A 20,351-nucleotide genomic window follows, 5' to 3' on the forward strand; every position below is an offset into this window, starting at 1 on the left:
ACATGTGTGCCAGAAACCAGGAGACCGTGGCCAATGTGCATGCAGGTGCTGGAAACAGAAAGATCTTCCTGGAGTGTGCATGTGCAATGGGTGGCTGCTTTTCTGGTTTCCAGCACGTGTGTCATAGGTTCTCCATCACGGCCCTAAATGAACTAGTTTTCTGGAATTTCACAGCAAAGTACATTAATAGACAATCTTTTGTTTTTAGAAATTAATAATTTCTGAGTTACTCAAACCATGTAGATTTACAATGTAATTATATTAATTATTCTCACCTGGGATATATGCTCTCTTTCCTCCGATTGATTAGGAAGATCCTGGCAATCATTACGAATCTGTGGATTCAGCAGAGTTTTTTGATGCTCCATAGTAAAAACAGGAAAGAAAGGCCTAAGGAATTTAAACTCACTGCTCAGAGACCCATCAGCTAAGCACAATTCATAGCTGTAGGCCTGGGAAGATGCCCCAGTATTAGGATCCACACACTTGTCTTGCAAATTTGGTCCCCCAGGGAAATTCCCTGTGGAATGAGAACTTCCTATGAACTTCCTTCGCTTCTGAAACTTGGTTGCAATAAACACAGTGACAGAAAGCAGAAAAATGGATGAGATGGCAACCAAGCAGATAATCAAATATAGTGTTAGAGTATGATCTCCCTCCTGTGGGACTTCATCCTTAGGATTATCCATAATTTTCATGTAAGGATCAGAGAAGCCGTCCACTAGAAGAATCCTTAGGGTCGCAGAGGCAGACTGAGGAGGATGCCCATTATCCCTAACTACCACAATAAGAGTGTGTTTGAAACTGTCTCGGATGTTCACCGGTCTCATGGTTTTCACCTCCCCATTCTGAGTCCCAACAGAGAAAAGACTCGGATCTGTAGCCTTCAGCAACTGATAGGAAAGCCAAGAATTCTGCCCTGAATCTCTGTCCACTGCCACCACTTTGGTGACTAGGTAGCCTGTCTCTGCTCCCCTGGGAACCAGATCATTTGATGCAGAAGTGCTGTTCTGAAGGGGGCAGAGGATGAAGGGGGCATTGTCATTTTCATCTATGATAAGAACTCGGACCACTGTTTCTGAGCTCAAGGGAGGTGAGCCCTTGTCTACAGCCCTCACCGTCACCTGGAAATCCTGTATATCCTCATAATCTATAGATCGAATGGCATACAAGTTCCCAGTTTCAGAGTTGATGGAGATGTAAGATGATGCAGGCTCTTCCCTGATCTCTCCAAACAAAAGAGAGTAGGTTACTTTGCCATTCTGTTCTGTGTCCACATCCACAGCATGGACTGATCCAATGAGCAGTCCCGGAATGTTGTTTTCTTGTAAGTGCAAATTGTAGAAACCTCTTTCAAACTTTGGAGGGTTATCATTGACGTCTGAAAGTTGAATGCTAATAACTGTCATTGAAGTGAGTCTGGGAGAACCTTGGTCGGTGGCTGTGATGGTGATGTTATAATGTGACATTTGTTCTCTGTCCAATGGCTGTTGAGTCACAAGCTGGTAATAATTGTTCTCAGTCAGTTTTAATATAAAAGGCAGGTTTTTCTCAGTGTTGCAGTTAGTTCTGCCATTGTCTCCGGAGTCTTGATCTCTGATGCCAAAAAGTGCCACCAGTGTTTCCGGGGGAGAATTTTCTGGTAAAGGATTAGTGATGGATGATACAATTATTTCTGGAGCATTGTCATTCTCATCTTCGATGTCAACAAGAACTTTACAGTAAGCGGACAATCCTCCTCCATCTGTGGCTTTGATCCTGAGTTGATATTTACTGTTTATTTCATAATCAATTTTCCCTACGAGCATAATTTCCCCAGTATGATTGTTTAACCTGAATGATCGGAGTACATCTGCTGGTGCTTGGCTAAAAGTGTAAATGATGTGAGCGTTGGATCCAATGTCTTTGTCGGTGGCTTCAACTTTAGCAACCAATGAACCTGGATGACTATTTTCCATTAGCTGCACTTTATACACTGCTTGTTCAAATTGGGGCACATTATCATTGATATCTAGAATATCAATAATTATCTGTGCTGTGCCAGTTCTCCTTGGGATCCCTCCATCCACAGCTTCCAGGGTGAGGATAAACTGAGGGATCACCTCGCGGTCTAATGGTTTTGCCAAAAGCAGTTCTGCATATTTGCTGCCATCATTTTGATTTTGTACATCCAGCTTAAAATATTCGCTTGGGCTAAGTATGTAGTTCTGGATAGCATTTTTTCCTTTGTCTAAATCTTCGGCTGTCTCCAAGGGGAAACGTGTATTTATGGGAGTCTGTTCAGGTATTTCAAAAAGGAATTGATTCTGAGGGAAAATAGGGGAATTATCATTGACATCTTCTACCTGAACTTCAATTTTGAAGAATTGAAGAGGATTTTCCAGCAAAATTTCAGAGAATAGAGTGCAAGGATCACTCAGACCACACAAAGCTTCACGGTCAATTTTATCCCTCAATATTATATTCCCAGAATGAGGATCCAGCTGGAAATCCTGCCTGGAGCTCTTAGAAATCAACTGTGCTCTGCGAGCAGAGAGCTCCTTCACATCCACTTTCAAATCTTTTAGCACATTTGCTACTATTGACCCAGCTTTCTTCTCCTCAGGCACTGAATAGCGGAATGGTTCACACAACATACCAGAGCTACACAGAGAAATAAAGAACAAGACCACTTGCCTGCTAGTACGAGATGCTTCCATTTTCTCAGCCTCTTTCAGGGAAGGTCATACATTCAATAAGATTCTTTGTAAAGCAACTGCTGTAATTTCCATTATAGTTGTGATCAGAATCCAGTGGGAGTTATTTTTTTGGTATCCACACTAGAGTATTTTCTTCGGAAATTTCTCAAGATTTAATTGAAAGCTGTTGCCTTTTGTCCTGAGATTCCTTTGTCTAATGACTGGATCACTCTGAGGTAAACGAATCTCTCTTTTTACTGTTTGGTGCAATAGCACCACCTTGTGTTTAAAGTAAAATATAGCACTGAATTTAGGAAACTCCTTTGAAAAGGGCATTTATTGTAGTGTATAGAATAGTGTGTGCATCTTTTCAAAAGAACAAAATGTTATACAATCCTGGTGTCTTTTGTCATATCAAAAAATATATATTAATAGCTTTCAATCTAGAGAAAAAGATTTCTCCCAAAATATAAGAGCTATAATTTTTGATATGGTTGTGATATGAATATATGTATAAAGTACCATAAATACAAGGAATCAGAGGAATATAATTTTTGTGTTTTATTTTTATTTGCACCTTTTCTTGTCGTACATTTATAATGACCATGTAGGTTATATTTGGATACAATCATGATTTTCACTTCCATTAATATCTAGATATTTCATATTTCCTTTCAGAAGGAAATTAAGCAGCCAGAAATTTAAATTAAAAAGTCTCAATTTGCAGAAGTTGCCACTGCATTTCTTTCTTTCTTTTTTTCTTATTACTTTCTAGAGGTTTTTACCTCTCTTGTCTATCTAATATTTTGTTTTGGATTTTTTTTTTCATTTTTGTAATAAATTTGATGTAAACAGAAGGACAGAAATGAACAATTGACTATCATGTTAAACCATCTTGGAAGAGTGATGGAGACTGTATTCTTATATTTTATATCTAAAATTTCAGAAATTTGTATCTTTGAAGCTAAGGTGTAGACAGACAACGACCTGTATCATTTTTGAATTTCCAGAGGTATTTATTTAATAAATTATTTAGCAAATGTTTTAGGGCAACCACCTTAATATGTAATGTTGTATATCTTTCATGGCTTAGAGTTGACTTAATCAGTTCCATGGATTGTAGGTTTTTTTTATAATAATAAGCTGACTGTGTGATGAATTATAATAATAACAATTGCAAGGGGTAATTTTCTTTGAAACAGCTTACATTGTGCAATGAAATTGTTAACACCATCAAACAACATCTGCCTATTCCAGCTTCTTGGGGGGGGGGCACAATAGGTGAATAAATCCAGTCTGATAGCCTGATAGCTGATCGTGCAACCAACCATGATAATAATATCAAGAAAGGAATATTTCAAGGCGATCGTTCACTACCATGTTTCTTATTGCACTGATTCTCCTGTCAACCATAGTGAAAAGATCAGACCATCATTATCAAACATCCAAAATATCTGCCAGACTATCTCATTTCCTTTAAATGGTTGATATGAAGTTGGATGGAAAAGCACTATCTGAAATAGAATCATTGTTCAATTCTGTCCATATATAAGATCAAGATATTGCAATGAAATTTGGGCTCAACCAATGTTCCACCCTCACCACCAACAGGAGAAAAATGGTGAAAACCATTTTAATTCCATAGGGAATTAAGGTGTCCTTTGGAAACTGCATCAGAGTCTGGACGAAGACTATCACTATCAATACCTGGGTATTCTTCAAGCTGAGAATCTTTCAAGCACACTGAAGTTAAGAAGAAGATCAGAAATGAATACATCAAGAAAGTGAAGAAGATTTTAAGTCAAAATTCAGTGTAGGAAATACCATCAAGGCAACACTGCGGCAATCCCAATCATTAGATTCACAACACTTGGAATAGTGGATTCAACTCAAGCAATCATAAAATAGTTGGAGCATCACTTGAAAACCATGGGCATTGAAAAAATTACCATCAGTCAAAGCAGCTGTAAGGATGGTCTCTCCTTCTAGTTTAAGAAAAAGAAGACTCTTAAAATGAAGTATTTCAAAAGGAAGCTTTTATTAAGCAGAAGTGAAAACATTCAGTTCAAAGCAATCTCTGAATTCTCTGAGCAAATATTTAAAAAATCATAAATTTATCCTCAATTATGGGCAGGAATTGAATCTCGGCCCCTTGTTCATTTAAAAAAAATACTCTCTGACACTGAACTGTTCTGGTCCTTCTCTAACCTGATACTAACCATGTGCACTTAGAAACTTATATGCTATTTTCTCCAAATCCAGGCTGTCAGTGTGGAAGTTTGATTAAACTTCTACGGGAGTAGAGCATAGAGATACAAAAGCTGTGCCTTTCAAGATGGTATCAGAGGTGGTAATTAGCTGGTTTGAACTGGTTTTGGTGAACCGGTAGCAGAAATTTTGAGTAGTTTGGAGAACTGGCAAATATCACCTCTGGCTGGGCTCCCACTCCTGCCCCCGCCATTCCCTGTCCTATATTCCCTTGTTTTTTTTAGCTCAGCTGATTTATACAGCAGAGCAGATTGCTGCATCTCAGCTGAGATAAAAAAAACAGTTCAGCTCACCAGCGCTTTCACCAAAGACAGTCTTAGCTGCATGCATGCACGAAGTGCTCTCTCATAGAACTGGTAAGAAAAGATTTGGAATCCCATACTGGATGGCATGCACTGTTCCAAAGGACTAATGTTAACTTATAATGGGTTTCCCACTAGGGCTTCATAGTTTTTGAAACTGGATTACAACTCAGAGAAATTTAAAGGAATGTAGAAGGCAACCTTGTCTTGACAAAATAATACTTCTATCAACATTTGCTCTGACCTGTTAGAATTAACCAAAAGACTCTGATAGAAAATATAGCCTTTTACCCTTTAAACCAAATAGTGAGTAAAAACACAAGCTGCAGAATAAAAGCTCACCAAGAAACACTTCTTCCCACCTCTCAGTCTAGGGAAAGTGCTGGACAGACTGTCAAGAACCACTTAGCAAGTGGTGATAAGGAAAACTACAGGAATGCAGCCGGAGACAGACCCTTTGCTTTCAGCTAAAGCAATCATTATTGACAGGATTAACACACGAAAGCTAAGGCAATCAATATTGAAAAGATTAAGACAATAGGCACATCCCTACTCCCTGGCTTTACATCTCCCTCCCCTTCCAATGGCTAGGATTGACCACCCTGAATGACCACGCCCAAAGAAATTATCCCATCAAAAGGCACACCATCAGACCTTATTGAAATATCTGAATCACAAAAGCTGGAAAGAGTATAAAAACTCCAATAATTGCTTCACACATCAACTGGCTGGATCGGAACCCATTGTTGATGTCACTGGCTTCCTAAAATAAACTTCTTTCCAGCAGCTTGCTTCCTTGTCCATTTGCTCTCAAGCGCTGACAGCTTCATCCCAGCTCGAGGGACAAATATGAATTTTTCTTCCACCAATTTGGCGACCACAAAGGGACTCCCAGCCAACCCAGCTATAGGAGGTACAGGGCCAATACTGTGGCTGTAACAGATCTCTTTTGTCTGTGGGTAAGCCACAGGGACACAGTGGTTCAGTGGCTAAGGCGCTGAGCTTGTTGATCAAAAAGGTGACAGTTCAGCAGTTTGAATCCCTAGTGCCATGTAATAGAGTGAGCTCCCGTTACTTGTCCCAGCTTCTGCCAATCTAGCAGTTTGAAAGCACATAAAAAATACAAGTATCAGATTTTCAAAATATGCCCTAATTAACTTATGAGCCTCGAGCCAAGTTCAAAAGAAATCCAATCATTTATTAGGAACAACATCTCGGCAATACCCGTGTGGAGTCAGATCTAACTTCAGTATAATTATGGCTGAACTTTACCCCCATTTCTCCCCTTCCCTCAGTCTGGGTCATAAATCACATTTGCCAATGAGGTGCTGCAGCAGGTTGTAAAATTTCGTGCCTCACAAGCCTGCTGTGGTAATCTGAGATCTGAGTCTAGCCGAAAATATGCGTGGAATTCTCCCCCCCCCTTTCCTCCAATGTCACCTTGATAACAGACATGGAAATGCTTTACAAGTTGATAGCAAGTAGAAAATAGGGACCAACTTTGGTGGGAAGGTAACAGCATTCCATGTGCCTTCGGCATTAAGTCATGCTGGCCACATGACCAAGGAGACATCTTCAGACAGTGCTGGCTCTTTGGCTCTGAGATCCTTTGGGGGGGGGCTCTGAAACCATAGTGAGAATTCCCAGGAAAGGAAGTGACTTTATTCTGCTAGGGAACCAGAGTTCTTCTGGAGCCCCTTTTGGTCCAAAAAAATGACAGGTGGGGAGGCAGGTAAGTTGCAGGGGGAAGGACCGGCTAAGCCAATTGAACCCCACATCTGAAGGAGAACATGGGAAGCTATAGTTCGAGGATTATGCCCACGTCCCTTCTAGGAGACTTGTTCATGGCATGGGATGAGAGGTGAGTGCCCATCCTAGCTGGTATGAACAGAAAACAAGCAACGGAGATATGTAAGGACTGGGCTTTGCTTAAGGATAACCCCAGAAGACAAATTTGGCCAGAAGCAGTACTTTTGAATATCAAACATTGAAAGCACTTAAACGCAATAAAAGCCGACCCAGATACCCTATTAGTGTCCCTGGGTTGAACTCTTTAGGTCAGAAGATCCAATTCTAGGACAACCACAAGTCAGCACTGACCACCCCTCCCTTCCCTGATGACCAAAAGCAAAAACCTTTGGCCTCTCTGCTGAGCAAGTCTGTAGCTGGGTGAGGAAGGGGCTTATAAATAAGAACAGATTCTACTGACCACATAGACAGCAATCAAAAGTAGTAGAAAAGAGCTCCTGGATCACGGGACTCATGTAAACCTAGCAGTGCTGGACCATAACTCAGAACCCATGACAACATAAAAGGTGCCACCTCTGTGACCCAGGAAGGACCCAGAAACTGAGGAGTGGACTGTTAAGGACTCCTTTTGAAATTGAAGGAAATGAAGGAAGGGACAACAAAGGGAAGTAAGGCAAAATATTGTAAGATATGTTGTATGTTAATGTTCACAATCTATGCCATCCCAGAACCAAGCCTTTTTCCAGATGAAGGGAATGATTGGGAGTACCTAGCATGAGAGGTACTCAATATCACTGACTTTTGCCTAGCAGGATGAAGGTCTGTAAAAGACATTCTGACCATGTGCCTCTTGGGATAGCATCAGGGCCACAGGCCATACAACCACATATTTCAGGTTAACAAGGTGCCCCCAAGGTCCCTAGATGTCAAAGCCTTAACAATATTCAATTGACCTGCAATGTCACCGAGACCATTCTCTTAAGGGTCTCCCCGGGATGGTTCCTACTGTGTGGGTTAAAAGCTTACTTTTAAGCTTCAAGCATTAATCCCCAATTGCAATTCAAAGGTCTCCCTACCATCAAAAAACTAAATATGTAGCATTGGCTGTTTCGCTAGTGGGAGTGCCAGGTTTGAAGTACATAATGCTATAGGTCTTGAACACCCAGGCTTTAAGAGTTTAAATTCCACCTCCCATTCCCTATCCACTCTGACAGAGAGCTAAGGCAGGTCAGAGAAGCCACCCTGGAAAATCAAGCAGCCATTGATTATTACAACACAATCATGACTGTGAAGAATTTTGTAGATTTTGTTGTTTTAATTTGACCAAAGACTCAGAGTAAATAGAGGAAGATATCCAACACCTAAAAAAGCTGGAATGAAACACTGGATACAACAAATCCTCCCTGGCTCTTCTGCTAGTTGCCAGGCGTATATTGGCTAAAGGTCCATCATAGTAGGATTACTCCTTTGCTGTCTTTCCCAGTGTATTCCACCGTGCCTAAAGACTTGTCCTTTTTTTTCCATTCAAAGCACAATAAAAGGAGAAACCAGGTCTCAAAAATGATGAGCCAAACTGATCATGAATACGAGATTTATATGGACCAAACCTCGGTTTGTACAGAGGGCTAAAATTAGGAAATGTTATCTCTTGTACAAGACAAAGGGGTGTTAGAATTAATTAAAAGACTCTGATAGAAAATACAGTTATTTTCTCTTTAAGCCAAATAGTGAGTAAAAACAAAAGCTGCAGAATAAAAGCTCACCAGGAAAAACTTCTTCCCACCTCTCAGTGTAGGGAAAGTCCTGGGCAGACTGTCAAGAACCACTTAGCAAGAGGATACATTGTGGTAATAAGAAAAACCACAGGAATGCAGCCGGAGAGAGACCCTTTGCTTTCAGCTACAGCAATCAGTATTGACTGGATTAAGACCATAGCGACATTCAAACGCACTGGCTTTACATCTCCACCCCCAACATGACTGCAGAGAGGCTGGGGGAATACATGCGGCTGGGTAAGGTTTACCTGAGCAGTTTGCAACCCTGCCTGCCAGGTTCCTCATTGAAACTGTTTGTGGGAAACCTGTGCCAAAGGTTGCAGATTGTGGCCACGTGATCATGGGATGCAGGGCCATCCTACGTGTGATCTGGCTGCCGAGTGCCCACATCGCAATCAAATGACTGGGACAGGTGGAACTTCTAAGATTGGTCATAACAACCACTCAGCGCATTATAATATATACCTTTGTTAAAGGAATAGCTGCTAGCCAAGGATTACCTATAAAAGAATTGTGATCTATCTTCTCAACTAAAATTAAAGTAAAATTACCTGTTTCATTAATTAATAAATAAGCATTTAGTTCAAGAATAACTGATAGAGCAAAAGGAATAGAGGGAGAATGAATAGGAAGAGGCTGAATTAATTGCATGCTTTTCCTCACCTCTTTCTTTGCGCCAATTACTGCAACCTGCTCAGAAGTATCTTGGATGCCTGGAGAAATATTACTGTTCCCTGGGACGTTAACATCTCCCACCGAAAAGACAGGAAAGAGAGGCCTGAGAAATCGGAACTCGCTATTTAAGGATCCACCAGTCAAACAAACATCATAACGGTAAGTCCTGGAAAGTGACCCATTCTGTGAATCAGCACAGTTCCCTGGAGTATCAGAACTGGCAGGTGGGAAGTGAGGATGAGTAGTAGGAAACTGGCTTTGTGGGGCCTTCTTGAAGATTTTGACCACAATAAACACAACAATGCAGACCAGGAACACAAAGGAGACTGCAGCCAAGCAGATCACCAGATACTTGGTCAAGGTTTTATCTTCTTCTGGTTCTTGCACACTGACATCCACCCTCCTCAGGAAGGGATCCGAAAAGCCATCCACAAGAAGAACATTAAGCAACGCCGTGCTGGTCTGTGGAGGAAGGCCGTTGTCTCTCACCAGTATCACCAGCCTCTGCTTACTTGTGTCTCGCTCATTCAGGACTCTCCTGGTTTTCACTTCCCCATTCTGCGCTCCTATGCTGAAAAGGGCTGGATCTGTGGCCTTCAGCAATTCATAGGAAAGCCAGGAGTTTTGACCAGAATCTGCGTCCACTGCAACCACCTTGGTGACCAGATAGCCGGCCTCGGCTGACTTGGGAAGCAGCTCATTGCATGGGGATGTGTTGTTCTGGAGGGGATACAGGAAGAAGGGAGCGTTGTCATTCTCATCTATGATGTGGATTCGGACAATCACTTCTGAGCTCAGGGAAGGAGAACCACCATCAGATGCCCTCACAGTGACTCTGAAGCCTCTTATCTGCTCATAGTCCAGGGATCGGAGGGCATACATGTTTCCAGTTTCAGAGTTGATTGAGATGTAAGAAGTCACCATGCCATCACCCTTCCCAGGAAGAACTAAGTAATTCACTTTAGCATTCAGCGTTGTGTCCAGATCCAGAGCATGGACTGAACCAATGAGCAAGCCTGGAATATTATTCTCCCTGATTTGCATGTCATATGAAGACTTTTCAAAAAGGGGAGAATTATCATTGACATCGGAGATCTGAACGTTAATCAATCTTGTTGAAGTGAGCCTAGGAGCTCCCCAATCAATGGCAGTGATGGTGATGTTGTATTCAGTGACCGTCTCTCTGTCTAGGGGACTTTGGAGCACAAGCTGATAAAAGTTGTTTGTGGTGGCTTTCAGCACAAAAGGGAGATTCATCTGCACGGAGCACATCGTTTTACTGTTGTCTCCGGAGTCTTGGTCTCTCACACTGAAGAGGGCCACCATTGTGTCTGGGGGAGAGTCCTCCTTTAAAGTGCTGATCAGAGACATGATGGACACTTCTGGGGGATTGTCATTCTCATCTTCAACCTCTATCAGTACATCGCACTGACCTGGAAGACCCCCTCCATCTGTTGCTCTGATGCTCATGCTGTAGCTCTTTTCTTTTTCATAATCGATCTCTCCCCAAACAGTTATTTCACCAGTAATTTCATTTAAATGAAACAAATTGTTTATTCTTTCAGGCACCTGATGGAATGAGTAGAGGATTTGCGCATTTGAACCCAAATCCAGATCTGTAGCTTCCACCTTAATCACAGGAGTGCCCTTAGGGAGATTCTCCTTTATTCTTGCCTTATATTCAGACTTACTAAACAGAGGAAAGTTATCATTATGATCCAGAACATTTATATTAACTTGAACTGTGCCGGTTTTCTTTGGAACTCCTCCATCAATAGCCATTAGAACCAATTCAAGGTGTGGCATCCTCTCCCTATCTAATGTTTTCTTCAAAACAAGGTATATATTGTCTTTTCTATCTTCATTCTTTTGTACTTCAAGCTGAAAATGCTCATTGGAACTGAGAATGTAATTTTGGATGCTATTATTTCCCAAGTCATCATCCTGAGCTAATTCTAAGGGAAATATCATATTTATTGGCATATTTTCAGGAATGTCCACCTTAACTTCATTTTTCCAAAATTTGGGTGCATTGTCATTCACATCTTCTATCTTGATTTCAATATTAAAGATATCTAGGGGGGTTTCCAAAACAAGCTGAGAAAGAAGTAGACAAGGAACATTCTGGCCACATAAAGCTTCTCTGTCTATTTTGCCATTAATCAACAGATTCCCAGTTTGAATATCAAGGTGGAAGTATTCCTGAGTGCCCTCAGCAACTAAATGTGCTTTGCGTGTGGTAAGCTCCCCTGTTTTCAGTTTCAATTCCTTCAGCACATTAGCCACCAGAAACCCCTTTTTCTTTTCCTCGGGGACAGAAAAGCGAATTGAAGCACACATTACTCTAAGGAATGAGAAAGAGAGAAGGATATACAGACCTTGCCTTTTCCAAAAGCAATTCTCCATGATTCCAGTCTCTTCCTTGTAGGCTCAAATTCTGCCCCAAAATTCAGTCTTTCCTCCTTCCTTTATGATTTAATTGTTGAAATCGTATTTAATTGTTCAGTCTTTTGCCATCTTATAATCTACATGTGTTTCACGATAAAAGAATCACATCCCTTTCTTTTTCAATTTTTTTAACTAGGTTTCTTCTCCCAATGTTGATCAAGAGGCAGAACAGACTAATTTTCTTTGTCAATATCGCCACCATGTGGCCAACCAGGCAAAAATGTATTTTAACTTGGTCAATTGCTTTGCGGTTGTGACTTCCCAACTTAGTGTCCCAGAAAAGCAATTCTTTTGTTGCTTTATTTACTGCAATTGGGCCATCTTAGACATAAATACACTGTAAGCTTTACAAGTACATATATTAATATAGCTATGCATAGTGAAGTCATATACCAAGAAGAAATCTCAAAATGCATCTCAACGCAGACACTTGCAACAGCTTTAATCTTAATAATCCAGTTTTTTTCTGCTCTTTTGTAGTGCAAAAGAAATTCTAAACATTAGCTTTACTATCGTGACTAAAACAGCTGAGAAATTTGGCTTGGATGAGTTGGAATATTTTTACAAAAATATTTATCTAACTTATATTTATATAGTTAATTACTATTTTTTCTTTTAGCTAATTAAGTTTCCTTAGCTAGCTGAGGACTTTCCATAGCAATGAGAAGGAGGGAGGAGGAGATTCAGGGTTCTGTTTTTTCATCATTCCCTTTACTCCCTCAGTTGACCTTCCTTCCTCTCTGAAGTAGCCCATTTACTGTGAGATTAGCCACTAGGGATGTAAAATATTAGTTTATTTGAGAATGACCAAGCACATATTGAAAGAACTGAGCAGGATTCATAATAGAGAAAAAACTTCTTTATCTACAAAATGCAAAAACATGATACAAACAACACCCAAGCATCTCTTGCAAAGTGGTAGAGAGAAGAATGGACTCTGAACACAGAACAGCCGGCTCACATGGCTCTCACAGCAAATCCTGTGTCTCAGTGAAAAAACAGTTCCCTTTGGCTGGATCGTTGCCATGGCTATTCCACTTCATAAATTCTTTATAAACTGACACTCCTCCCTTTATGACTAGAATAGCCATAAAACCAAATAATTTAATATTCTTCCCAATGTGCGCTCCACCGAATGAATTGGTCATTTCATCTGCTAGAGTGTCTAGTTTATTTTTGATAACTTCTCTGACATTACAATATTTAATGTCCACATACTTGCTTCTATTTTTCATTGTCACCTGTTGCCATTTTAATGCAAGCAGCATTATCTTCAAACGCTGTTACAGCTTCATTAACTTCTATGTTTAAATCGTTTAACATATAAGGTCATGCCACAGCATTTCAATCGGGTTGAGGTCAGGACTCTGACTGGGCCACTCCAGAGGCGTATTCTGTGCTGTTGAAGCCATTTTTTTTGTTGAATTACTTGTATGCTTTGAGTCATTGTCCTGTTGCATCACCCAACCTCTGCGGAGCTTCAGTTGGAGGACAGATGGTCGTACATTTTCCTGCAAAATGTCTTGATAAACCCTGGAATTCATTTTCCCATCAATGACAACAATCCGTCCAGGCCCTGAGGCAGGAAAGCAGCCCCAAACCATGATGCTCCCTCCGCCATGTTTTACAGTGGGGATGAGATTTTGATGTTGGTGTACTGTGCCTTTTTTTTCTCCACACATAGTGTTGTGTGTTTTTCCCAAACAACTCAATTTTGGTTTCATCTGTCCACAGTATATTTTGCCAGTAGTGCTGTGGAACATCCAGGTGCTCTTTTGCAAACTTCAAACGTGCTGTAATATTATTATTTTTTTGGACAGCAATGGCTTACTCCTTGGTGTCCTCCCATATATTCCATTCTTGTTTAATGTTATCCTTACTGTAGATGTGTCAACAAAAATATTCGCATGTGCCAGAGGTTTCTGTAGGTCTTTAGTTGACACTCTAGGATTCTTCTTTAACTCATGAAGCATTCTGCGCTGTGAGAGAGTAGCAACAGTGCTAAATTATCTCCGTTTGTAGACAGTCTGTCTTACCATGGACACATGAACATCAAGGCTTTGGGGGATACTTTTGTAACCCTTTCCAGCTTCATGCAAGTCAACAATTCTTGATCGTAGGTCTTCTGAGAGCTCTTTTCTGCGAGGCATGGTTCACATCAGACAGTGCTTCTTGAAACCAGTAAATGCAAAACAGGTGTGTGTTTTTAAAGTGCAGGACAGCTGTCAACAACACATCCAATATCATCACACTGATTGGAGTCAAGGTTGGCTCACTCCTGGCTTAGCTCTTGGAGAAGTCATTAGGCTAGGGGCTCACATACTTTTTCCTCCCTGCACTGTGAATGTTTACATGTTATGTTCAATTAGACCATGGCAACATCTAATGTTTGTATAGTATTAATTTCAGCAGGCTGTGTTTTTCTATTGTTGTGAATTAGATGAAGTTCAGAGCACATTTTATGACCAATTCATACAAAACTCCATGTAATCCCAAGGGGTTCACATACTTTTTCTTGCAACTGTATATGCAACCATCAGTCTTGAAACTCTTGAACCCAAGACCCTTCAACGCCATATTAATGTTCCAGTTTCTGGATGACTGCTTCAGCCCATAAATGGCCTTGTTCAGTTTATACACAGTGTCAGCCCTTTTTTTACTTTCGTACCTTGGTGCTTGAACCATATAAATTTCTTCCTCTAATTCTGCATTGAGGAATGCTGTGGTTATATCAAAGTGCTAAATTTTATGGCTGCTGCCAAAGCTAGTGCCAACTTTTCACTTTTTACAATTGGTGCAAACACCTCATCATAGTGCTCATTTTTCTTTTGCAAAAAACCTTGTGCCACTAAACTTGCCTGACTTCATTGTTGGGTAATAGTTTCTTTTTGTATACTCATTTACATCCTTCAGCTTTGTAACCTTTTGGCAAAGTCATAGATGTGAACACTTTATGTTCATTCATGGATTTCATTTCTTTGTCCACGGCTTCTTTCCACTTCACTTGCTCAACTTTGAGTAGTGCCAATACTTCCTGATAGTTTCTTGGCTCATATCACACATTACACACCTTCATTTTACTAGCAGAATACCTGTAAGTGGAATCCCTTTGTTCCATCGCTCTGACCTGTGTGGCATTGACTATTCTTGTGTGTCAACTCTTTATTGTTTCATATCAGAGTCATCATCTTCTTTTTCCTTTTTCAGCTTCTCCTCCCTGAATGCTGACACTGTCGCTAAGTGATTCACCATCACTAAGTGGATCATCCCTAAAATTGGCATCAATTCTGCCCCAATTTTGCTCTGCAAAGCCAGCAGACCTGGAAATTACTATCCTTCTGCTCCCATTGCTAAAGCGATAGCCCTTTGAGCCAGGCTCATAGCCCATAAACCTGAGCTTTCTAGCTTTTTGTTGTCTCTTTCTCCCAATTGCCTTTGGAATATGCTTCCAAACACCCTTAAATGTGCCAGAGATGGCTTTCTCCCATAGCACAGCATATGGAATATCATTAATAGATCAAATAATTAGCAGTCAACATGGCTTCACCCCAATACAACCTGCTCAAGCCAGAATCCTTCAGCAATGAATCTTTCATTGTTTGTAAGACCCCATTCCTTCTTTCAGCTACGCCATTCTCAGCTGCTGTCTATGGATTAGTGTGTCTATATCTTCTTCCTAACTGCCCCAATCACTGTTGAAAACTTGCTGACATGAATTCTGGGACATGGGACATCCTTCAGGCCCAAAGAATTGCCCATGCCACCACATGATACACCAGCTGCAGCTTCCATATTGGAAAACCTTATAAATTGTTTCCTTCCGTGAGAATTGTATGATTTTCCTTTAGGCAGTGTATTTTATATTTTATATTAATGTATTTTATAGCTTCTCACTTACAGATTAGATTTGCTGCAATTACCACAGAGGACAAATACTCATATAGGAACTAAAACATATGTTAAACCAATACAAATTTCTCAGTATATTATCCTAAACCAGTGGTGGCTAATCTTTTTGTTGTTGCATGCCGAAAGTATGTGCATGTGTGCATGCCAGCAGTTTCATATGCTGGAACCATAATGCAATGTGCAGCCCCTATGCATGCACGCAGCCCCCCCACAAACACCCTGTGTGTGCATACGCCTCCCATTTTGGACCAACCTTTGCTGGCACAAATGGCCTGATTTGCAGAGGCAGCAGTGGTTCCTCCTCCTCCTGCCAGCCTCTTCCTCTGGGCAGCATCTCACCAGCCAGCTATGCCAGTGGGCAGGACCACAAAGGAGCAAACCACACAGCCTGCTGCTGCTGGCGTGCTTCCCTTGGAGCAAGGGCCCACACTCAGAGGAAAACAGAGCAGCTGGCCGAGAATCAGAAAGGTGGCCCACTTCCCTTTGTATCTCATGCAGTGGCAGGAAGCCGGGCATTTCCGGAGCTCTTGAAGAGACCCAGCAGTTTTTGCCGTTCTTGAGCAGGGCCAAGTAATGGTGTGGTGGCTTGCAATCTTGGAGCGCTGCAGCTTAAGCCAAACTCGATCTTGTCCACACCAAACACACAGTACCACAACACGCACCCTAGTTTGCAAATGCGGCCCTTGAAAGTGCCCGAAATTTGCCATGCTGGATGCTGCCCTGAGCAAAAAGCTGACAGGAAGAGGAGAAGCCAGTCACTCGCTCCTGCCTCCCTCCCCACCTTGCTGCCCCATGAGCTTGAGCCAGCTGGTTGCTCCTGCCTTTCCCCTTGCAGCTACAGCCACTGCTGCTCCTCTGTGGCCTCACTTCCTCCCCCCCAAACCACTTCAGACTCATTCCAAATTAGGCGTAGGGGGGGGGGATGGTAAAGAAGAGGTGATGGCCAGACACACAAGGATTCCCAGCCCTTCTTTTTCTCCCTCTGGCATTGAACCCGACCAACTTGCTTCCCCCAACCACGCGTGTTTACCCTGTTTATTATCATTTAGTTGCCGCTCGAATTTGTTGAAGTCCAACATGGCTAGGGGAAGGAGCAGCAGGAGGGGTAACGGCTGCCCAGCCAGCATATGCTGCCCTGCTCCCCCGATCAATTGAGCCGGCCAGTCATTCTTTCCCTTTCCATTGCAGCTGCTGCTGCTCTTCTGGAGTGGGGGAGCTGCGCAGGGGGAACAGTGGAGACAGTGCGCCAGCCGGCCATTGCGACAACTGGTCTTCGCACACATGTGTGCCAGAAACCAGGAGACCGTGGCCAATGTGCATTCACGTGCTGGAAACAGAAAGATCTTCCTGGAGTGTGCATGTGCAATGGGTGGCTGCTTTTCTGGTTTCCAGCACGTGTGTCATAGGTTCTCCATCATGGCCCTAAATGAACTAGTTTTCTGGAAATTCACAGGAAAGTACATTAATAGACAATCTTTTATTTTTAGAAATTAATAATTTCTGAGTTACTCAAACCATATAGATTTATAATGTAATTACATTAATTATTCTCACCTGGGATATATGCTCTCTTTCCTCCGATTGATTAGGAAGATCCTGGCAATCATTACGAATCTGTGGATTCAGCAGAGTTTTTTGATGCTCCATAGTAAAAACAGGAAAGAAAGGCCTAAGGAATTTAAACTCACTGCTCAGAGACCCATCAGCTAAGCACACTTCATAGCTGTAGGCCTGGGAAGATGCCCCAGTATTAGGATCCACACACTTGTCTTGCAAATTTGGTCCCCCAGGGAAATTCCCTGCACAATGAGAACTTCCTATGAACTTCCTTCGCTTCTGAAACTTGGTTGCAATAAAAACAGTGACAGAAAACAGAAAAATTGATGAGATGGCAACCAAGCAGATAATCAAATATAGTGTTAGAGTATGATCTCCCTCCTGTGGGACTTCATCCTTAGGATTATCCATAATTTTCATGTAAGGATCAGAGAAGCCGTCCACTAGAAGAATCTTTAGGGTTGCAGAGGCAGATTGAGGAGGATGCCCATTATCCCTAACTGCCACAATAAGAGTGTGTTTGAAACTGTCTCGGATGTTCACCGGTCTCATGGTTTTCACCTCCCCATTCTGAGTCCCAATAGCGAAGAGACTCGGATCTGTAGCCTTCAGCAACTGATAGGAAAGCCAAGAATTCTGCCCTGAATCTCTGTCCACTGCCACCACTTTGGTGACTAGGTAGCCTGTCTCTGCTCCCCTGGGAACCAGATCATTTGATGGAGAAGTGCTGTTCTGAAGGGGGCAGAGGATGAAGGGGGCATTGTCATTTTCATCTGTGATAAGAACTCGGACCATCGTTTCTGAGCTCAAGGGAGGTGAGCCCTTGTCTACAGCCCTCACCATCACCTGGAAATCCTGTATATCCTCATAATCTATAGATCGAATGGCATACAAGTTCCCAGTTTCAGAGTTGATAGAGATGTAAGATGATGCAGGCTCTTCCCTGATCTCTCCAAACAAAAGTGAGTAGGTTACTTTGCCATTCTGTTCTGTGTCCACATCCACAGCATGGACTGATCCAATGAGCAGTCCCGGAATGTTGTTTTCTCGTAAGTGCAAATTGTAGAAACCTCTTTCAAACTTTGGAGGGTTATCATTGACGTCTGAAAGTTGAATGCTAATAACTGTCATTGAAGTGAGTCTGGGAGAACCTTGGTCGATGGCTGTGATGGTGATGTTATAATGTGACATTTGTTCTCTGTCCAATGGCTGTTGAGTCACAAGTTGGTAATAATTGTTCTCAGTCCGTTTTATTATAAAAGGCAGGTTTTTCTCAGTGTTGCAGTTAGTTCTGCCATTGTCTCCGGAGTCTTGATCTCTGATGCCAAAAAGTGCCACCAGTGTTTCCGGGGGAGAATTTTCTGGTAAAGGATTAGTGATGGATGATACAATTATTTCTGGAGCATTGTCATTCTCATCTTCGATGTCAACAAGAACTTTACAGTAAGCGAACAATCCTCCTCCATCTGTGGCTTTGATCCTGAGTTGATATTTACTGTTTATTTCATAATCAATTTTCCCTACAAGCATAATTTCCCCAGTATCATTTTTTAACCTGAATGATTGGAGTATATCTGCTGGTGCTTGGCTAAAAGTGTAAATGATGTGAGCATTGGATCCAATGTCTTTGTCGGTGGCTTCAACTTTAGCAACCAATGAACCTGGATGACTATTTTCCATTAGCTGCACTTTATAAACTTCTTGTTCAAATTGGGGCACGTTATCATTGTTGTCCAGAATATCAATAATTATCTGCGCTGTGCCAGTTCTCCTTGGGATCCCTCCATCCACAGCTTCCAGGGTGAGGATAAACTGAGGGATCACCTCGCGGTCTAATGGTTTTGCCAAAAGCAGTTCTGCATATTTGCTGCCATCATTTTGACTTTGTATGTCCAGCTTAAAATATTCGCTTGGGCTAAGTATGTAGTTCTGGATAGCATTTTTTCCTTTGTCTAAATCATCGGCTGTCTCCAAGGGGAAACGTGTATTTATGGGAATCTGTTCAGGTATTTCAAAAAGGAATTGATTCTGAGGGAAAATAGGGGAATTATCATTGACATCTTCTACCTGAACTTCAATTTTGAAGAATTGAAGAGGATTTTCCAGCAAAATTTCAGAGAACAGAGTGCAAGGATCACTCAGACCACACAAAGCTTCACGGTCAATTTTATCCCTCAATATTATATTCCCAGAATGAGGATCCAGCTGGAAATCCTGCCTGGAGCTCTTAGAAATCAACTGTGCTCTGCGAGCAGAGAGCTCCTTCACATCCACTTTCAAATCTTTTAGCACATTTGCTACTATTGATCCAGCTTTCTTCTCCTCAGGCACTGAATAGCGGAATGGTTCACACAACATACCAGAGCTACATAGAGAAATAAAGAACAAGACCACTTGCCTGCTAGTACGAGATGCTTCCATTTTCTCAGCCTCTTTCAGGGAAGGTCATACATTCAGTAAGATTCTTTGTAAAGCAACTGCTGTAATTTCCATTATAGTTGTGATCAGAATCCAGTGGGAGTTATTTTTTTGGTATCCACACTAGAGTATTTTCTTCGGAAATTTCTCAAGATTTAATTGAAAGCTGTTTTGTCCTGAGATTTCTTTGTCTAATGACTGGATCACTCTGAGGTAAACGAATCTCTCTTTTTACTGTTTGGTGCAATAGCACCACCTTGTGTTTAAAGTAAAATATAGCACTGAATTTAGGAAACTCCTTTGAAAAGGGCATTTATTGTAGTGTATAGAATAGTGTGTGCATCTTTTCAAAAGAACAAAATGTTATACAATCCTGGTGTCTTTTGTCATATCAAAAAATATATTAATAGCTTTCAATCTAGAGAAAGAGATTTCTCCCAAAATATAAGAGCTATAATTTTTGATATCGTTGTGATATGAATGTATGTATAAAGTACCATAAATACAAGGAATCAGAGGAATATAATTTTTGTGTTTTATTTTTATTTGCACCTTTTCTTGTCGTACATTTA

General features: G+C 41.4%; 2 protein-coding genes across 2 annotated transcripts; both read right to left on the reverse strand.

The window, feature by feature from the left end:
* Positions 1 to 245: 245 nt before the first annotated feature.
* LOC148044470 (protocadherin beta-16-like) lies at positions 246 to 2,965 on the reverse strand. Its single transcript, XM_087722132.1, has one exon. It carries the CDS (start codon positions 2,697 to 2,699, stop codon positions 246 to 248), a length of 2,454 nt encoding a protein of 817 aa, XP_087578258.1. The 5' UTR covers positions 2,700 to 2,965.
* Positions 2,966 to 6,000: 3,035 nt separating this feature from the next.
* Positions 6,001 to 20,123, reverse strand: LOC148044471 (protocadherin beta-16-like). Its single transcript, XM_087722133.1, has 3 exons — positions 19,006 to 20,123; positions 9,436 to 11,076; positions 6,001 to 6,201 (listed from the first exon to the last, which is right to left on the reverse strand). Exons 1-3 carry the CDS (start codon positions 19,780 to 19,782, stop codon positions 6,001 to 6,003), a joined length of 2,619 nt encoding a protein of 872 aa, XP_087578259.1. The 5' UTR covers positions 19,783 to 20,123.
* Positions 20,124 to 20,351: the final 228 nt, after the last annotated feature.

The sequence above is a fragment of the Thamnophis sirtalis genome, unplaced genomic scaffold (genome assembly GCF_051295495.1).
Source record: "Thamnophis sirtalis isolate CommonGarterSnake01/CBP01778 unplaced genomic scaffold, rThaSir2_p1.2 scaffold_8, whole genome shotgun sequence".
Lineage (NCBI taxonomy): Eukaryota > Metazoa > Chordata > Lepidosauria > Squamata > Natricidae > Thamnophis > Thamnophis sirtalis.